This window comes from Acinonyx jubatus, chromosome D4 (assembly GCF_027475565.1).
Source record: "Acinonyx jubatus isolate Ajub_Pintada_27869175 chromosome D4, VMU_Ajub_asm_v1.0, whole genome shotgun sequence".
Classification (NCBI taxonomy): domain Eukaryota; kingdom Metazoa; phylum Chordata; class Mammalia; order Carnivora; family Felidae; genus Acinonyx; species Acinonyx jubatus.
The window spans coordinates 27,802,407-27,821,866 of NC_069391.1; the positions used below are offsets into that span (position 1 = coordinate 27,802,407).

At 42.0% G+C, this 19,460-nt stretch overlaps 1 protein-coding gene and 1 long non-coding RNA gene across 6 annotated transcripts in view; one reads left to right on the forward strand and one right to left on the reverse strand.

Annotated features, from left to right (window-relative positions):
- The window catches only part of ABCA1 (ATP binding cassette subfamily A member 1), a 320,418-nt gene that overhangs the window by 293,436 nt on the left and 7,522 nt on the right, over positions 1-19,460 (forward strand). For all 5 annotated transcript variants that reach the window (XM_053204848.1, XM_027034746.2, XM_015077217.3 and 2 more), the window contains 15 exons: positions 1,460-1,649; positions 2,661-2,755; positions 4,064-4,096; positions 5,109-5,214; positions 6,492-6,566; positions 7,058-7,227; positions 8,686-8,863; positions 10,824-10,939; positions 11,036-11,180; positions 12,710-12,833; positions 13,887-14,016; positions 14,283-14,403; positions 15,634-15,696; positions 16,563-16,669; positions 19,092-19,233. In XM_053204848.1, the coding sequence (XP_053060823.1) occupies positions 1,460-1,649; positions 2,661-2,755; positions 4,064-4,096; positions 5,109-5,214; positions 6,492-6,566; positions 7,058-7,227; positions 8,686-8,863; positions 10,824-10,939; positions 11,036-11,180; positions 12,710-12,833; positions 13,887-14,016; positions 14,283-14,403; positions 15,634-15,696; positions 16,563-16,669; positions 19,092-19,233 (1,795 nt within the window). The remainder of the gene's footprint in view (positions 1-1,459; positions 1,650-2,660; positions 2,756-4,063; positions 4,097-5,108; positions 5,215-6,491; positions 6,567-7,057; positions 7,228-8,685; positions 8,864-10,823; positions 10,940-11,035; positions 11,181-12,709; positions 12,834-13,886; positions 14,017-14,282; positions 14,404-15,633; positions 15,697-16,562; positions 16,670-19,091; positions 19,234-19,460) is intronic.
- On the reverse strand, positions 1,609-19,096 carry LOC128312151 (uncharacterized). Its single transcript, XR_008291063.1, has 3 exons — positions 16,549-19,096; positions 1,883-4,295; positions 1,609-1,771 (listed from the first exon to the last, which is right to left on the reverse strand). It is a non-coding gene; the product is annotated as an uncharacterized LOC128312151 (long non-coding RNA).

Genomic DNA, 19,460 nt, shown 5'->3' on the forward strand with positions numbered 1-19,460 from the left:
ACACACGCCTGTGAGCATTGTGGACTCACAGACAGGTGGCAGCCATGGAAGGAGCTGGGTCTGGGCTTAGGGAGCCTGCAGGGACAAAAGAGGTTGGGCCCCTGCCATCAGAGGACGCACAGCCTTGGAGCAGAGCACCACTGAATGTGTGTTAGGGATGGGGTGCAATGGAAGGGGCCCCACTCTGGCAACCTTTACTGAATTCGCATTCTAGGCCTTACCAAAAGGAGGAGAACTGAGGGAAATTTGTGACATTGACTGTGGCATTGAGCTTTGTCTCAGCCAATCATTTTGTGAAGATTTTAGAGTGTGAGCTTCAGGAGGTACTGTGTCTTACTCTGACTTTTGCATCAAGTCACAGTGCTTTAGAGAGAACTAGAGAGCAATACACAAATCTGTTCCTTTGAAATTTTTAGTACGTTCAAGCATAACATAAGAATGTGGCTGCACGTTAAATTGTAGAATTTGAAGCTGGGAAGGATACTAGAAATGACTTGTTACAACATGTCATTGTGTACTTTTATTTTACTAGTGGAAAAGATAAGACCCAAGAGGGCAAGCATCTTATTTGGTCCACAGGGATTCAGAGCTCAAGTCAGGCACAAAGGATTTGTCTTTTGTCACCCAGGGTGCTTGTAAACAACCTAGCTCTTCATGCACTGAGCACCCTCTCCCCATCCCTCCCCAACCCCAAATCTCTACTCATTTTAAGACATAAAGTGAATCTTTCCATTCTGCGCCAGATTTTCAGCACATTGAGCATAACATGCAGACTCCTTCCCTGACCTGATCATCTGGCACCTGCCTCCCTCCACCCCTCCTCTTCCACTTTCTCCCTCCTAGCTCATCTCGCCCCAGCCACACTGCCTTCCTGCTGTTCCTCAAACATGGAAAGCTCATTTTCTCACTTTCTATTGCCCTTGCTTATAGTGTTCTTTCTCCCCAAATCTTTTCCTGGCTTCTTTTTCTAATCGTGTATGCCTTGGGAGAAGTATCACCCTCTTTGGGAGAAGTAGTCCTATTTCCCCCCGTTTCCCTATTATTTTGCTTCATTTTTGGCTAGGTGACATTTGTTTATTGCCAAATTCCTGCACAGGAATGTAAGCTCCATGCAGGCAGAGACTTTGTCTTGTTCACCCCAGACTCTCAAATGTGCCGAACAGTGTCTGGCACGTAGATGCTCAGTGAATATTCGTTGAGTGAACACAGGGGCAGGAGACCAAATGCTGGTGGATCGCACTGACTGGAGTTTGGTAGGTGAGCATTTCAGGCCTCTTTGTCTTCCATCATCCTTAACTGCAAAGGAAGTTTGCGGCTCACAGGTCTGTGGGGAGATCACACAAATGGTGAGGGGATAGATGCATGTTTGTGGTTGTTATTGATTGATCTGTGCTCCTGAGGCACCAGGAAAGGCCAGGCCCTCTCGGGTGATGCTACCTTTGATGTCTTCCCTCTGCAGAGACATGCCTTGCTCAGTGGGGGAAGAGGAGTGGACCACCGCCCCGGTTCCCCAGACCATCACGAAACTCTTCCAAAGTGGGAACTGGACGATGGAGAACCCCTCACCCGCCTGCCAGTGTAGCAGCGACAAAATCAAGAAGATGCTGCCTGTGTGTCCCCTGGGGGCAGGGGGGCTGCCTCCTCCACAAGTGAGTCAGTCTCAGTGTGACTGAGCAGATGGCGGTACGGGGTGGGCTGGGGCGCTTCCGTTAGGAAGAAGGAATGGATGACCAGTCATGCAGGGGGTTGTCTTTCAGTCTTGATCTTAATTCTGTGGGGACAACAAGCATGTGAGTTTTGAAGGGAAGAAGCTGGTCCATAAGTTTCTAACTTAGCTTAGCTTGTTTCTCTAGTTTGAAAAAAGTCAGCCTAGCTTACTTACCTGTTCGAGTTAAAACCAGAACCCAACGCTCGGGATCAGTGGGCTGTGGAAGACACACTCTGGCTTCTCCCGCTGAGGTAGTGTTGACAGAACATATAGCATGACAGGCCGGGCTTCATCCCCGGTTCTGCCACAGATGAGCTGGTGACCTGGGACAGGCCCCTCAGTGCCTGGACCTGTTTCCCCACCTTGAAATTAGGGAGGCTGGCCCATGAAGCTTCTGTGGGTCTTAAAATTCTGACATTCTCCGAGACTGTGAGTGTGGGGAGCAGTCCTGAGCCTTTTTTCTGAGAACGATTTCAGGAAGAGGCTTGTTTGTGATCTCCCTCTGCTGCTGTATCAGTATCTAGGTTGCAGGGTGAGGACAAGCGATTTCAAATGGGTGTGAGAACTTAAAGGTATCCTGGTTACTTCTTCCTAAAATAACAGCTGTTCTATCATCAGTATAACTCCAGTGAACAAGAGAATTCACTGGGCACAGAGTCAATGATACTGCTCCCCTAAATACCTTTGTGACTATAAAGAATCATATTCTACTGTCTATTGTTTAGCAGTTCAGAATAATTTCCTGGGAACGTGTTAGCTTGGCAGAAGGGAATGGCCAATGCTGAGGGCAGAATGGACTAGGCCTTGATGTTTGGATGATGGCAACGCCTGGGGTCTGGTCATACTGTGGTCCATGTTTGAGGGACATGTGTCACTGTAGTCTTTGATTTTTTGTTTCTGTTCCAATTGTGGTCCATAAAGACACTTGTGCTTGGTTTTTCTGTGATGACAGAGGAAACAGAACACTGCAGACATCCTTCAGAACCTGACGGGAAGAAACATTTCGGATTATCTTGTGAAGACCTATGTGCAGATCATAGCCAAAAGGTCATTATTTACTAAACCTGGCCCTTCCTGGGTAGGGGAATTATAGGTCTAAAAATAGCAGGCTGAGTGTGTGGGGAAGGGGGGTTGAAGACATCAAATTTTGGCCTGATGTTGGCTTTTGGGAGTTTAGGATATTTTCCTAAGCTAGAAAAGGTAAGTATTATGAACTTTTAGTGTTAGCATCAATGTTAGGGCTGCCCAGCATAATCACAGTGCTGTGCATTAGAAAAGTTCTTGAGATCAAATGTACACTGTTGATTATAGTTAAAAATACTGTATTCTATACTTCCAAGTTATGAAGCAACTAGATCTTAAAAATGTGCTTACCACAAAAATGAGAAAATAGTTACAGGACATGATGGAGGTATTAGCTAACAGCACCGTGGTAATCATATTGTAATACATAGTATGTCAGATCAAATTGTTATACACCTTAAATTTGCACCAGGTTATTTGTCAACAAAAAAAAAACTAGATTCAAATTTGAATTCTACTTATTATCTGTTTTACCAGGAGCAATCAGTTGTCCTTAACTGTCCTCTTACTATTCCATGGTGCAGATGAAATGACATGATACATATAAAGGGCCTCTCCTGAATGGAATGCATGATAATTTTGGTAATATGTAGTGCTATGAAGTGAACCCTGGGCCAACTCAATGGTCTCACTTGGCTGTGGAACCTTGAAAGAGCCATGAACGTTCCTGGGGCATCACTGCACAGCATTGAGTACTTGATGCCCAGGAAATGTTCATTCTGGTTTCCTTTTGGTTTGTTGAGCCTCTCTATTAGGTATTCTCAGTGACTTTAAATGACAGGGCTGGGGTGTGCTTGAATGATAATCACTGCGAGTTTCCAAGAACGAGGCATAACCTTTCCATGTCCTCCATAGTTAACATATTACCTTGAATTCAGTAAGTTTCAGGGTGCCTATCTGGCTCAGGTGGTATAGAGCATTCGACTCTTGATATCAAGGTCATGAGTTTGAACCCCACTTTGGGTGTAGAGCCTACTTAAAAAGAATTTAAAAACATCTTTTGGTTCAGTCAAATCTTTGTAAGGTAGCTTTTGAATTGGTTTAACCCAAAGCATGATTTTCATATAAATAACATGGTTTAAAATGGGGAGAAAAAGACACAGGGACTGGGGCATCCTTCCGTGGGTACCACCCCCCAACACCAGCCTGATCACTGGATTCTTTGTCTCTGTTTATTTCCTCAGGTAGATAGTAACTTCTTTTGTATCATCAGGAATAGGATCAATGTTTCTTCACACTGATTTTTGGTTTCTTTTTCTTTGGCTTCTGCAGTTTAAAGAACAAGATCTGGGTGAATGAGTTTAGGTAAGTTGATCTCTTCCTGTGCTTGCTTTTATATTTTCTGGACTCCAGTAGTTCAGAAGGATGACTTTGATCCAGGTATCCCAGATCCCAGGAGGCTGGGGTGTGGGGATTACTTGGTGCTCAGCTGCTACTTCAGATGCCTTTGAAAGATTTGGCACTCTGATCCCCTGGAGGATATTCAGCAGTTTCTTAGAGGTCTCTAGGGATTTAACAGGGAAGCACAGTGTTGTGAGGAAATACCTTATGCTATTGACACATTCCCAAGGGGTACTAGGGACTCCAGGACAATTTTTTAGGCCTCTAGAATGAGACCAAGAAGATCTTGGATGAAATAAGAGGCATCAAAGTTACTTATCTTCACAGTGTTTGAACTCCTTTATCTATGTAGGTTTTGAAGGAACAGGTAGCACTAGGGAAGAAAGGAACAATGCTTGAAGCCAATTTGTACTTACTAGAAAATGAGATAGCTTATATGGCTGCCTCAAAACTTAGCTCCATCACTGCTTCCCACTTTTCCTCTTTGCTTTTTCCCCAAGGGCCAGCACCCACAGACCTCTGCACAGAGCAGATGCAAACTGGGACCCCTAAAGTAGTCTTCGTGCTAGAAAAGAGCCAAGGCCTGTCTATAAGCCCTCCTCCCCAGGCTACTCTGGTCAGTGTCCCTCCTCCAACTCGCCATCTGATTGTCTCGAAACCCAGAACCCTGCCCAGACACCCACGTGCAGGCCTGGGACATCAGGCTGTGAGGCGAACGACCATTCTTAATGTCTCAGACATCTCACTCTGTGTATAATCACATGCAGGTCCTTCCCACTTGTGCGATAACCATAAGAGTTAAGAGATTGCCAGAATTCATTAGAGGAGGCCAAGATGCAGCTTTCTCCAAGGCCAGCTTCAGTCCTTCTTTGAATAAGCAATTCACCTATGTGAAGCATGCACAAATTCACGGGGTGTCTGCTACTCAACAGTACTGTGTACCGTGCTGTATTTTAATGCCAGGATGTTCTTGTAGGTACGGAGGGTTTTCTCTGGGTGCCAGTAATTCTCATTCACTTCCTTCAAGTCAAGAAGTTAATAATGCCATCAAGCAAGTGAAGAAACACTTGAAGCTGGCCAAGGTATGGTATCCATTCTAGGACATGTCAGAAAAATGGGCCTAGAGTTGCTGCTATGTGGGAGTAGTTGACAGGTACATCTAATCACCCAGCCACTTACTGTTTTTAAGATTTTTGAATACAAAGCTGTTGATGGGATTTACTGATCTTGTGCCAGCCAAGAGTAGGGTACACAGTGTATGTTTAATATCTGAAAACATAGATCAAAAAAAATTCAGAGATTTAAAAGCTCTCAGGATAACTTCAGTTCGTGAATTTAGCCAGTAGGCAAATAAACTGGGCTTCAAACGTACTTTTCTAAAACAATCACTGGTGAAACAGGAAATGAATTATTTCCTTAAAGTTGGCAGCAGGACCTCTATAAAGCACCCACTTCATTTCTTAGTACTTCCGGTTTCCCATTTTTTTTTTATTAAAAAATTTTTAAAAATATTTGTTTATTTTTGAGAGAGAGAACGTGAGTGGGGGAGGGGCCAAGAGAGAGGGAGACACAGAATCCAAAGCAGACTCCAGGCTCTGAGCTGTCAGCACAGAGCCCAACATAGGGTTCAAACTCATGACTGTGAGATTATGACCTGAGCTGAAGTTGACCGCTTAACTGACTGAGCCACCCAGGTGCCCTCCCCGCCACTCCAATTTTTTTTAATGTTTAGTTTTGAGAGAGAGAGAGAGAGGGAGAGAGACAAGGCAGTGGAGGGGCAGAGAGAGAGAAGGAGACACAAAGTCTAAAGCAGGCTCCAGGCTGTTGAACCCAGTGCGGGGCTCAAACACACAGACCACGAGATCACGAGCCGAGGTTGGATACCTAACTGACTGAGCCACTCAGGCGCCCCTCTGGTTTCCCATTTTTAAATGAGAATTGAGGGGTCAGATGACCTGCATTCCAGAATCATGGGCAGCCACAATAGTCCTAAAGTCGTATCTCCACTTTTGACACACAGACCCTACATATCCAATACCTCAGCACACTGAGTGTAGTTCTGGGTCTTAGGAGGATGCCAGGGGAACACTTGGGAGAATCCTCACCACTCAGTTAAGTGAGACATCTGCATCTTGGGACTTTGAGTCACTGGGCATCCCTGCAACTCCTTCGAGACTTGTGGTTTGGGGCAGCACGAATGCTTACGATTTCTGGTCACTTGTTTCTTGGGCGCCAGTTATCCAGTGGCTTCAAATCTCACCTCAGTGAACAAAGCAGTAAAATATTGCTCCTCACATTGTTGTCCTGTTGCCCTTCCCTGTGAACCATCCCAGCTGAGGCAAGTTTCTTCTGTTCACAGGACAGTTCTGCAGATCGATTTCTCAGCAGCTTGGGAAGATTCATGACAGGACTAGACACGAAAAATAACGTCAAGGTAAAGCCCTTTGTTCTAGTAGCTTCTTGATGAACGACTCATAATGTTGACAGGTGTGTTCATGACAGAAAAGAGCTACTAATTTTACCACAGAGTATAGTACTGCAATACAGTATAGCAATGAAGAGAATTTGCTTTGCCACCAGACATACCAAGTGAACTATTGTGACCGTGACCAAGTTACCTAACTTATCTAAGCCTCAGTTTACTAATCTAAGAAAGGGAGATCATAATCATGGCTCTCTTAAAACTATGGTGAGGATTGAGTGAGTTAAAGGTATAGGGTCGTTGGCACGACACCTGGCCACATGATCTGTGCTCCATGTACCCTGGCTACCGTGATTACTTTGCCATGTTCTCAGACTATAATGTTTTATCTTGGTATATGACTGGAATTCCTAAAATTTATGCCCATGTTTTTTTGTATGTGCATCTACCTCCGGAAGAAGGATTTGGAAACATTACTTTGTACCCGGTGTATTTTATTTTAGGTGTGGTTCAACAACAAGGGCTGGCATGCCATCAGTTCTTTCTTGAATGTCATGAACAATGCCATCCTCCGGGCCAACCTGCAGAAGGGAGAGAACCCCAGCCAGTATGGGATTACCGCTTTCAATCACCCTCTGAATCTCACTAAGCAGCAGCTCTCAGAAGTGGCTCTGTAAGTGTGACTGTGTCTGAATGGGTGGGGTAGGAGGATGAGAGGGTGTTGGTGGACTCCTGGAGTAGGGGAAGGAAGTGTGAAACTGGTTCTGGAGTATCAGCAGAGGTCACAGTTATATTATTGTATATCTGGAGTATTAATTCAGGTTCTGGGTAGAAAATGATCATATGAATTGGTTGATAGGGATTAAACTGCAGAAGATAAAGGACCCTGATGTCTAAAGACCATTACATTTAGTGAATTTATGTAAACTAAAATTGTCAATAAAATCCTAAAATACTTTATCTCACCATTTACACATTGGTTAATAAAAAATCAGGGTGCCTGGGTGACTCGGTTAAGTGGCCGACTTCGGCTCAGGTCATGAACTCATGGTTTTGGGTTCAAGCCCTGTGTGGGGCTCTGTGCTGACAGCTCAGAGCCTGGAGCCTGCTTCAGGCTCTGTGTCTCCCTCTCTCTCTCTGCCCCTCTCCTGGTCACGCTCTGTCTCTCAAAATGTGAATAAACATTAAAAAAATGGTTTTATTAGTTTTGAAACCACTGTTTTCTAAACTTGGTGAAGCATACTTTTATCAGCTTGTCTTTTTAATTCCTCAGTCAAGTGTGTGTGTGTGTGTGTGTGTGTGTGTGTGTGTGTGTATGTGTGAAGTTTAAAGCCAGTATAATATAGTTTAAAGGGCGTAGCCTTTAGAATCATACAGATCTATGTTTGAATCTGGTTTCTAAATTTCTAGATGTATGGTGTTAAATGAGGCAATTCATGTAAATTGCCCAAGTCTAGCACTCAGCATTAGATTCTTCCCTGTGTATGGAGCATGGCACAGCTATTTCTGCTGAACTCATATAGAAAATGTATGTCACTAGGATCTTTATACCAACTTTATATATAATTAATATATATAAGAATAGTTTATATTATACCCTCTTTAATGAGCTTATAATTCTTAAAAAAAGAATCTGAGAATTTTTGTTACATATGCTGCATACTATTGTTTTCAAATTTATTTAAAGCCGGAAATTAACTTATTTGAATAGTTTCACACTAATATTTCTGCTTTATTTAGTTTTCAAGATATAGTAGTCCTATATGTGTGAAAATTTATAACTTAATTCTCTTAAGTGTCAAGAAAGGAAGACCAAAGTGAATGCCATTTGACCATTCTTAGACTTTTTAAAATAATTTCACTATGGTAATGGGTTCTTTTTTGCCTCACTGAAATCACTTTTGCATTCTAATCATCAGAATTTTTTTTTTTACTTGAAAATAATCATCTTTAACTCTGAATGAAATTCGTTTGGTGAACAGATATTTTTCCCTCAGATCTCAGACACTTGTGTGTTTGTGTGTGTGTGTGTGTGTGTGTGTGTGTGTGTGTGTGTGTACGTGTATCTCACTTGATTGGGTCCTCAGCTGCATCAGTGGCCTCTCATAGCCTCACTGCCTTTTGTTTTCAGGATGACTACATCAGTGGATGTCCTTGTGTCCATCTGTGTCATCTTTGCAATGTCCTTCGTCCCGGCCAGCTTTGTGGTGTTCCTGATCCAAGAGCGGGTCAGCAAAGCAAAACACCTGCAGTTCATCAGTGGAGTGAAGCCTGTCATCTATTGGCTCTCCAATTTTGTGTGGGATATGGTAAGAACTCCAATCTGCTGCTGTTTTATAAATCATTAGGGCTGTGGGTTGGACGAAAGAGCCCTCCTCCCCGGCTTTTCTAAAAGTGTACTAGCTAGTCAAAGATGAATGAAAAAGGAAAAGGCAGAGGCAGTTGTATACTCTCATGACACTAAATATGGCATCAAATACAGAGCTGATCTCCCGCTGGAAAGAAAAATCTGTCCACGCTGCAATTAATACCACTGCCGCTAATTTCCTAACTGACCATTTTTCAAAGTAACATCAAGCTGGAAGACCCTTAGTCAAAACTTCAGTGCCTTTACCTTGTCTGGTAGGTTTTCACCACCAGAATCAGGGTGTTCTTTACCTTGGTAGGAAATCCATCTTTCAGTTGAAAACTCTATACATTTTACCCAGAAGCTTATCCATCCATTTCAAATATATTTTTATGCCAGCTCTAATACATTGCTTCTGTTCAGACCAATATAGAGGACTTAAAAGAATTCTGAACTTCTAATTTTTGTAAAGTGGAGTTGAAGTTTATCTCCCTTGACTTCCATTAATTGTAAGCCACACAGAACAAATTTAATTCTTCTCCCACCGCACAGTCCTTCAGGTATTTAAAGACAGCTTTCATTTAACCCAGGTCTTCCCCATATAAGATGATCTATATGAGAACATACTTTGTAATCTCTAAAGCACTGTACAAACATGAGTAATGATGATGATGTTTGTTTTGATTATACGAAGCCTCTCAGAATTATCACTGTTCTGATATGTTGCCTTTCTATGGCCATGCCCCACGTTGTTAATGTTCCTTTTGAAAAGCCAAGCCGAAAACTATCCTTGTGTTCAGGCTGAGGTCTGAAGGGTTACATATCTAGACAGAGTTGATCTTTATGCCATACTGTCATTACTTAGCTCATGGGTATTGCATGGGGAGGTAGCACTGTCTAGATGGCAACTTGGTAGTGAACTGTAATTTCCATTTCATATAATGATTGGTGAATGGGGTCTCTTTCACTCTATACTAATGCAATTGATTTTCTGAACCTAAACTTCATATTTATCCCTATTACACTGCATCTTGTTTAGTATCCATTTGGTTTTGTTTTTGTCTTGATCCAGTGATTACTTCATTTGGTAAACACATACTTAAGTGCTCACTATGCGTCTGACTGTGGCAGGCACAGGAGGTTCAGAGATGGAATATCAAGTCTGTGACCTCAGAGCTATCCCTTATCTTCCTGTGTATTATCTGTCCCTTCCTGCTTTAGAGAGACTGAAATTCACTAAAAGCATATCTTCATCTAAGTTGTTGATAAACATACTGGGAAGAATGCGGCTGAGACAGAGCCCTGCAGTCTGAAGCTCAAATTCTTTTAACAGCCAACAAGCCCACTTCCCCTCCCTGCCTGTACTTTGGTCCACCAGCTATGAATTCTCATAATTGTCCTGTAGTCAAGTCTTTATATCTGCATTTTAATGCTTGACACACTGTCAGGACAGCCTGGAAAGTTATTCTCAGTGTGATGAAACAATTGTGACATTCATGTTATGAGGTAAGCGCTTATAAATAGATTACATGTGAGATTGAACTTGGACAGACTATAATATAGCATTAACGATGAAGCACACAATCATCTTTGGAAAGAATAATGGAAGCTTATTTGCTGCTGTGAAATTGTAATTACTCTGACTGGGAATCCATTGTTCAGTATAAGTTTACTGAGCGTGACACCTTGGCTTAGCTGTTGGAAAGACAGAAAGGGCATGCAGTTTATAAAATCAGCCAAGGGTAAAATGCTTGTCAAAATGTATTGTCCGATATTTTGATTAATGCTTTATGTGGCTTCATTAATTCAAAGTTATTCTCCCAATATGTTTATCTGCCCTTTCTTGTCCTATGATGAAGACTTGAGATGTGTTGTGTCTCTGACTCAGGGGTGAACCTTATTTCCTTGCTTTTCACTTTTAGTGCAACTATGTGGTCCCTGCCACGCTGGTCATTATCATCTTCATCTGCTTCCAGCAGAAGTCTTACGTGTCCTCTACCAACCTGCCTGTGCTAGCCCTTCTACTCTTGCTGTATGGGTAAGGCACCTGTGGATGGGGGTAAGGCATATAGTGCCCAGTTTCTGAGGGAAGGCAGGGGACACCCATTGGACATGTGTCTTTGTGCCTCACCAGGTGGTCGATCACACCTCTCATGTACCCAGCCTCCTTCGTGTTCAAGATCCCCAGCACAGCGTACGTGGTCCTCACCAGCGTGAACCTCTTCATTGGGATCAACGGCAGCGTGGCCACTTTTGTGCTGGAGCTATTCACCAACAATGTGAGTCTGCTGAAAGAGCAGCTCTTGTGGGGATGAGCATCTCTGCGAGCCAGAGGACAGCATGGAATAATGATCTAATGCTACTTGTCTGTGGTGTTGACCCCGCTGACCACTCCATCCTTTTTCAGATTCTCTCCCCGCCGGGTTTGAATAGCACGTCTTTCTCCTCCTTTTTTTTTTTTTTTTATATTTCTTAGTTTGATCAAACCCTTGAGTTTCCTTTGACAGGTTCTTTTGTACTCCTTTCTGTTTAAGTGTTGCTCTTCCCACTATTTGGTCCTGTGCCATCTTTGCTTTCCACTTGAGATGTTATCTCTGTGTGATGCCATTCATTCCCGAGGCTTTGACCAACCCTCTCTCCGTGTCTTACATAGTTATCTCCCGGATCTATGCCTTTAGCCCTCATTGTTCCCTGGAACTCTAGTCTCACGTTTTCACTTGCCTAGCAGATGGCTCCAGTTAGATTATTTCTAGATGCCCCATACTTGACCTGTCCTAATCATCTTTTCTTTCAAAACCTAGTACCTCTCTTGCCATTCCCATCCCACTGGATGGCATTCCTAGCTACCCAATCACCCCAGCTGGCAGTATTATAGTCATCATATATGCTTTTGCTTATGTCCCACATTGAACTGTTTACCTTGTCTGGTCTTCTGGTTCCAGATCTCCTTAAGGGCCCTGTCCATTCCTGTTGTTACTGTCTTTGTCCAAACACCTGAACTTAGCATGCAAGGCCTTTAGAGGTGCACAGCTCTTCCTGGCCAAATCTCACCACACCCTTTCCCAAGGCTCTGTAGTTTTAGCTGAGTTCGTTGTTGGCTTTAACCGTCCATACTCCTGTAGGCCTGACTTCTTTTATTACAGAGCCTGGTAGTAACTCACTAAGCCTTCAATACTCTGCTCAAATATGAAGCTTTCCTTACCTGCCAAGCGGGAGGCTCTCTCTTTCTCCTGTGCTCCCCAAACCCTCAGTTCATGCCTCCAGTACTACCAGTTACGTAGTAATTTCCTCAGAGTAGAGACTGTTTATTAACCTTGGCCTCCCCTGTGCCCTAACACAGGGCATCCAGCACATAGCAACTTAATTGTTGGCTATTTGGCCACTGGCTTGACGTATACAAGAAGGATTTTTAAAATGCCTACAAAGTCCTGAAACTGAAATATTACCCAGACATGAGCAATTTGCTTTTGAAATGCTAAGCCAGTATTTTATTACGGATTTGCCTCTGATTAAAAATAACTGTTTCCAAACTTTGCTCCTATTTCTACATATTCATAGCATTACTTCAATTTTTTTTTTTTTTACTTCAGATTTTCTAAAGAAATTTTATTGGGTTATGTATCATCAACTATGGCTGTTACTATTGATTGGTGTCTGAATTCAAAGGTTCAGTTTGACCCCAGCGAATCCAAATTTTTCTAATCTCTCGTATTTTAGACCTTGATATATTTTTAGCCTAAACCACAAATGACATTCATTTGAAGAAATGACATTTCTTTCTTATTTTTTTTATTTTTTATTTTTTTAGAAACTGAATAACATCAATGATATCCTGAAGTCTGTATTCTTGATTTTCCCACATTTTTGCCTGGGACGGGGGCTCATCGACATGGTGAAAAATCAGGCAATGGCTGATGCCCTGGAAAGGTTTGGTGAGTGACAGCAGTGGCTAGAGGGTGCTTTCATGGAGATGACAGTTTTCATGGGCCTTGGGACTCTGGGCTTTGTTTTGGAAAGAGACTGGTGACTGGGCATAGGACTTCCCACCACTCAGAGGGTTCATGACAATGAAGCTGGATGTGGCGTGGATCTTTTGATGCAACATTTGTCTGTGCCTCTGATAGCCTTGAGAAAAGTGAGAGGGCAATTTTGGAGGTAAGGAGGTAAGGAAAATACTGGCTTCATCCTGGACCCAGTGCATAAAGCCACTGGTTGGGTTTGTTAGTCACTGGAAAAGGCAAACCACAGTTATAATTGGATACAGTCCAGAGAACCAGAAGGAAGGGTACAAACTTTGGCTCTGACACTAGGAAAGTCGTGGGTCTGCAGAGTGGCCATCTATTACCTTTTACAAAGTCTATAAAAAGGTAATTTATTGCAGCTTTTTCAATCTCTAGAGTCTTTAAAAATATTTCTCCTGTGGCCACATTACTGTTCTTCATCCACTGGCTCATATAGCTAGATGGGCCATGTTATTTAATGGACATAGAAGAGGGACTATTTTTTCTTTCTTTTCAATTAACAAGTGCACAGGAGATGTATAAGGAATGTAAGGAGTATTCCCATAAAGCCAGATGATTTAATTAGTTCAATAGGTTACATTATATGCTACTGAAAGGGGCATCTTTTTAAAGCACTCTCTAATCTTCAGTGAAACAGTTTGCTAAAATACCCTTAAAATTACCCTGGATTGTTTGCCTTTTTAAAAAGGATTTGTGGCATTTCTCACTAAAAAGGAAATATAAGATATGAAATTAGAGATCTAATACATGTTAGTTCTGAAATTCTGACTGATTACTGGGTCATAGTATATTTTCCCAAAATGCTACTCTAAATCAGACTTGAAAAGTAATCACTCCCTTACTTGTCATAGACAAGAACCATTGGTGTTTTTGGGAACATAGACAAATTTGAGCCTGAATTTGAGGAAGGGCCATGGTGTTTGGTGCCTCCATTCTGACTGGATCTCTACATTGTGTCTTCAGGGGAGAATCGTTTTGTTTCACCACTGTCTTGGGACTTAGTGGGACGAAACCTCTTTGCCATGGCTGTGGAAGGGGTGGTGTTCTTCCTCATCACTGTTCTGATCCAGTACAGATTCTTCATCAGGCCCAGGTGAGCTTTTTCTCAGAACTCATGGAGCACCTGGTTGAGGGTCACAGAGGAACATGGGGAAGCACTAGTCAGTGGTGGTTTCTTTGCATTGATCTCAAGACAATCCAACTGTTTTCCTAATGTGGGTATCCTCTAGCCCACAGTACTGCTGATCCTAAAAACTACAGACAGTATATTTTATAGGACTTGCTTAGAAATTGGGTCTTTGTCTTGAAAGATACCTTGAAAGGTTGATTTTTTTTTTTTCTTAAAAATTTTCCCCCAAGACCTGTAAATGCAAGGCTTCCTCTGTTGAATGATGAGGATGAAGATGTGAAGCGGGAAAGACAGAGAATTCTTGATGGTGGAGGACAGAATGACATCTTGGAAATCAAGGAGCTGACAAAGGTGAGACAGTACAGGCTGTAACAACTTGTATTCAGTTGTTTTCAGCTTTATATGTTGGAAACGGTCATTTTTGCTGATTTGATTAATAAAAAGAGCATGCTTCCCCAAATATGTACATCTATACCAAGTTTCTATCTAGTATTTAATTTTATTTAAAATACACTGAGGGGACTTCTTAATGAAAGAAATCCTACTGAGAATATTTTATAATATGAAGTCTTGTTCTCAAGTATATTTGTTTTTCACACTTACACTTTTGTGTTTGTTATTAAAACATACTAAAATTGTACATCCAGTCAAAGCTGAGGTAGGAAGAATAAATGGCTGATTTTGAGAGTCATAGTCTAAAAAGCTGGCATGTCTCCATATGTCTCAGGAGGAAGGTTTGTTTCAGCCCACGCTAGGTGCCAGAATCCCAACAATTTACTTTTTTATAATATGTACAAACAATATTTGCAGTGCTTCAATGATACATTTTTACCCTGCACAGTTTAATTTTTTAAAAATCTATCAAGTAAATGAAAAATTATATTTTAATGACTAATAGGTCTTTGGAGAAGGTTGATAGTAGGCACACCTGGGTGGCTCAGTCAGTTAAGTAGCCAACTGTTGATTTCCGCTTAGGTCATGATCTCAAAGGTTCTTGAGATCAAGCCCCATGTTAGGCTCTGCACTGAGAGCAAGCATGGAGCCTGCTTGAGATTCTCTCTGTCCCTCCCTCTCTCTGCCCCTCCCCCACTTGTGTGAGTGTGTGTGTGCACACGCATGTTCTTTCTCAAAATAAACATAAGGGGTGCCTGGGTGGCTCAGTTGGTTAAGTTTCTGACTTTGGCTCAGGTCATGATCTCATGGTTCATGTGTTTGAGCCCCGCATAGGGCTTTCTGCTGACAGTGCAGAGCCTGCTTGGGATTCTCTCTCTCCCCCTCTCTCTCTGCCCCCCCCCCCAGAATAAATAAACATTAAAAAAATAATAAAAACAAATAAACATAAAAAGGTTGATATGAAATTAAAAATAAAAAGAAGTTCACTTTTATTTTGAGCTTCAGAGTCCTTCAGAAGCCAGTTGCTACAGAGACAGACCAAGGCTCTTAGCATATCAAATGTGTGACTTAGTTTTACTGATGAGTCTTACTTCATGTGTATTTGGGTTATAATTCCCTCTTCCACAGTTGCTTGGGATAGCTATGATTCACCATGGCTCATGAATGTGTGCACTTTGTCGGTTGCAGATCTACAGAAGAAAGAGGAAGCCCGCTGTTGACAGGATTTGCGTTGGCATTCCTCCTGGCGAGGTAAAGGCACTTTGTCTACACTTTTCTTGTCCTTATTAATTCAAACTGTCTACCCACTCAAACAACATCTGGAAGGGTTAAAAGTGAGTTTTAAAGGCTTCTCTATTCATGTGTATGTGGAGCAATCAGTCATTGAGAAGATGGGGATCCCATTTGTCAAAAGGCTTGGGATAATGTTAGGCAATTTTAGAAAAGAATGCACGTGGGGTGGCTGGGTGGCTCAGTTGGTTAAGCATCCAACTTCAGCTCAGGTCATGATCTCACGGTTAATGAGTTTAAGCCCTGCATGGGGCTCTGTGCTGACAGCTCAGAGCCTGGAGCTTGCTTTGGATTCTGTGTCTCCTTCTCTCTCTGACCCTCCCCTGCTCATGCTTTCGCTCTCTCCCTCTCTCTTGCTCAAGAATAAACATTAATTTTTTTTTTTAATTTAAAAAGAAAGCATGCACGTCTCAAATGTGACTTTGTGATTGATTCAAGATGATGATGAAATTGAAATAGATTTTTTTTTTAAGTAGGTTTTTTCCTTTATTGTTCATGTTTGTGTTCTTTTCTGCCCTTGAGCCAGATTAGATAGTGAAATGTGACTGGTTGGTTTTCATTACTTTTCTTTTACACATGAGCTTTGGCCTCAACCTCATGATTCAAATAATATTTACAAATATGCTCAATGTGTCTCATTACAAATTATATTTAAATATCTATATACGTTCTTAAAACCAGAAAAAATTTGACTCTTCATCAATATTTAAGAATGATATTTTAGAATCATGTTATCTAAAAACCCAGTTGAGGTGACTATTTTATAAGGGTCATTTATATTCAGATTTTTAGTATTTTGCTTATATGGCTTACCCAATATGTTTCAGTGCTTTGGACTTCTGGGAGTTAATGGGGCTGGGAAATCATCAACTTTCAAGATGTTAACTGGAGATACCACGGTTACCAGAGGAGATGCTTTCCTTAACAAAAATAGGTAAGAAAAGACATAGAGTGTATTTTGCCACAAAAACTTTTTTTACTTTATTTAAATAAATATATTTTGATTTTTGGGGATTATAACAGTACTATGTAGTTTATAAAAATGTTGAAATACAGTGAAGTATAAAGAAAAAGATAAAAATCATCAATAATCCCACTACCTAGAGATAACCATTATTTACATTTTTTTTCTAGTCCCCATCTGTTTTTTTTTTAAACAGCTTTATTCAGGTATAATTTATATACCATGTAGTTTGCTTTTCCTAAGAGTACAATTAAATGATTTCTAGTCAGTTTGCAAGGTTGTGCACAGATCACCACAATCTAGTTTTAGAACATTCCCATCAGCCCAAATCTATGTTATATACACATATAAGTGTATTATAAAATTGACATGATACTGTATCTAGGTTTTTTAAAATTAGTTCACTGTTGGGGTGCCTGGGTGGCTCAGTCGGTTAAGCATCCGACTTCAGCTCAGGTCACAATCTCGCGGTCCGTGAGCTCGAGCCCCGCGTCGGGCTCTGGGCTGATTGCTCAGAGCCTGGAGCCTGCTTCCGATTCTGTGTCTCCCTCTGTCTCTGCCCCTCCCCCATTCATGCTCTGTCTCTCTCTGTCTCAAAAAGAAATAAAACATTAAAAAAAATTTTTTTTAATTAGTTTACTGTTAATGAGGGTAGTATGAATATTTCCCAATGGGTTACATATTTTATGATGTAGACTTTACATTATTACATAAAATGCTCCTCTGTACATTTACCTGTAGTTTATTTAATCAGTTCCTTATTGCTGGACACTTGGTTTCTGTTTTTCACTATGTAAATATGTCCTTGCAGTCCTCTTGCAATTCCTCAGGCAAAATTCCTACTAGGTGAAAGGGTGTGTACTTGCTAAATTGTCCTCCCTAAAGAGTGTATCAATTATTGAGGCCACATTAAGCCATTCTCTCAGAATGCACAGGTGACTAAGTGATCTTTAAGGGGTACATCTCCACTTCAGAGACCAATTAGGCAATGTTACCCTGAATATTCTAAATATGTGGGGCTCCTCTGGGCTTTTTATACGGAGAGATGCGTTTGAACTTTTCTGACTATGATCCAAATTAGCAAATACAGTTACCTCTCAACCTAATAAATACACAAAAACACATAAATAGGCATATCTTTTAAAAAAAACTCATCATGACCCACTAAATTTATTTTGTAGCCCACTAATGGATGATGACTCACAATTTGGAAATAATGGATAGGGGGCTACTAGCCCATAAAATTGAAAGGAGCAAGGGACTTAATGTACTCATGGGTCCCCTCTTCTGTCTCATTAACATTTTTAGTAGCAGAGTAAAGGAGGTTTAAGAGAACAGAAATTCTGAAATAGCAGGCCTAAGGCTGCACACCTGCTTCCCCAGGCTTGTTCCTAGTACCAGACTCCTTGGACATAAAGCAATGGCAGCAATAACTGGCCCAAATTAAGGTTTGTCACAGTGACTGGTTGTAAGAACTGGCTTAGGCAGTGCTGCTGTGAGGGCCAGGCCTCATGTCTGTGGACACCTCAGTAATAATTCTGGAAAAAGCTGGCCCTGGGAGTATTAAACAGATCTGCAAAGAGAAATGAATACTGCTGAAAGACCAAAGGCAGACACTATCCAGACGTGGGTGATGTGCGGCCATCAGACTGGATGGGGCCTGAGCTTCTCCCACATCAGGGATTCTTAACCTGAGCTTGGCTTCATGGGGCCCAAAAGCTGCTTCCACCAATAAATGTAAAGTTATGTCTATAGGTACATATTTTTTTTGTCACCAGATTTTCAGAGAGGCTGTGATAAAACAACAACAATAACAACAACAAAAGACCCCAAAAACAAAACCCTTAAAAACTAGAAGGGTGCCTTTCTGGGTAAATAGTGGAACCAGGGGGCCTGGACCATATTGTGGCCGAGTCAATGTATGAACAGCAGAAAGCAGAAGGAGGGAGGTCACACCCAGAGTTGCTGGGCCTCCTCTGGGTCTGAATGGCCATGAAGGAGACTTTGGAGTAACAAAGTACTTCATACATATGACTGGGACACAGAAGTCAGTCTGGGGTCAAGACTTAGTGCTGAGGTCCTGGGATCGTGTGAGTGAGGTTGTTGGTAAAGATAGCACTGCATTTGGAATGGACGTGGGGATCTTGAAATGGGACTGAACTTGCAGATTGAGGTGTTGGGAGAGCCAGGTGCAAGTGGGCAGGACAGAGGCAGGAACCCTGTTTGCCAGTGGGGGCTGGCATCCTTGGGGCGGAAAGATTGTTCCTCAAAGCTAGTGTGCTCTCTGGTTATTTTTGTCATGTACGAGCATACTTTATAGGAACATTAGGCAAGATTATCTAATCAGAATATCTCTAGATGCTTAAAACCTGACCAGTTTTTTTCTTTGCAGTATCTTATCAAACATCCACGAAGTGCATCAGAACATGGGCTATTGCCCTCAGTTTGATGCCATCACGGAGTTACTGACTGGAAGAGAGCACGTGGAGTTCTTTGCCCTCTTGAGAGGAGTCCCAGAGAAAGAAGTTGGGAAGGTACCGTGAGCGCCAGAAAGCCAGCCTGTCCTCTTTGGCATGCTGACAGTAGACCTTATGGCTTTGACTTTCACAAATGACCATTGGCTTTAGGCTCTTCTTACTCATGGATGCAGCAATGTGAAATGCTGGCTCTTGACCCCTACTTGCAGGGTGGGAATCCATGGTGATGGTGGGGCAAGAGTGAGTGGCAGACGCATGCTGGAGGGCAGAGAGGAAGTGCTGTT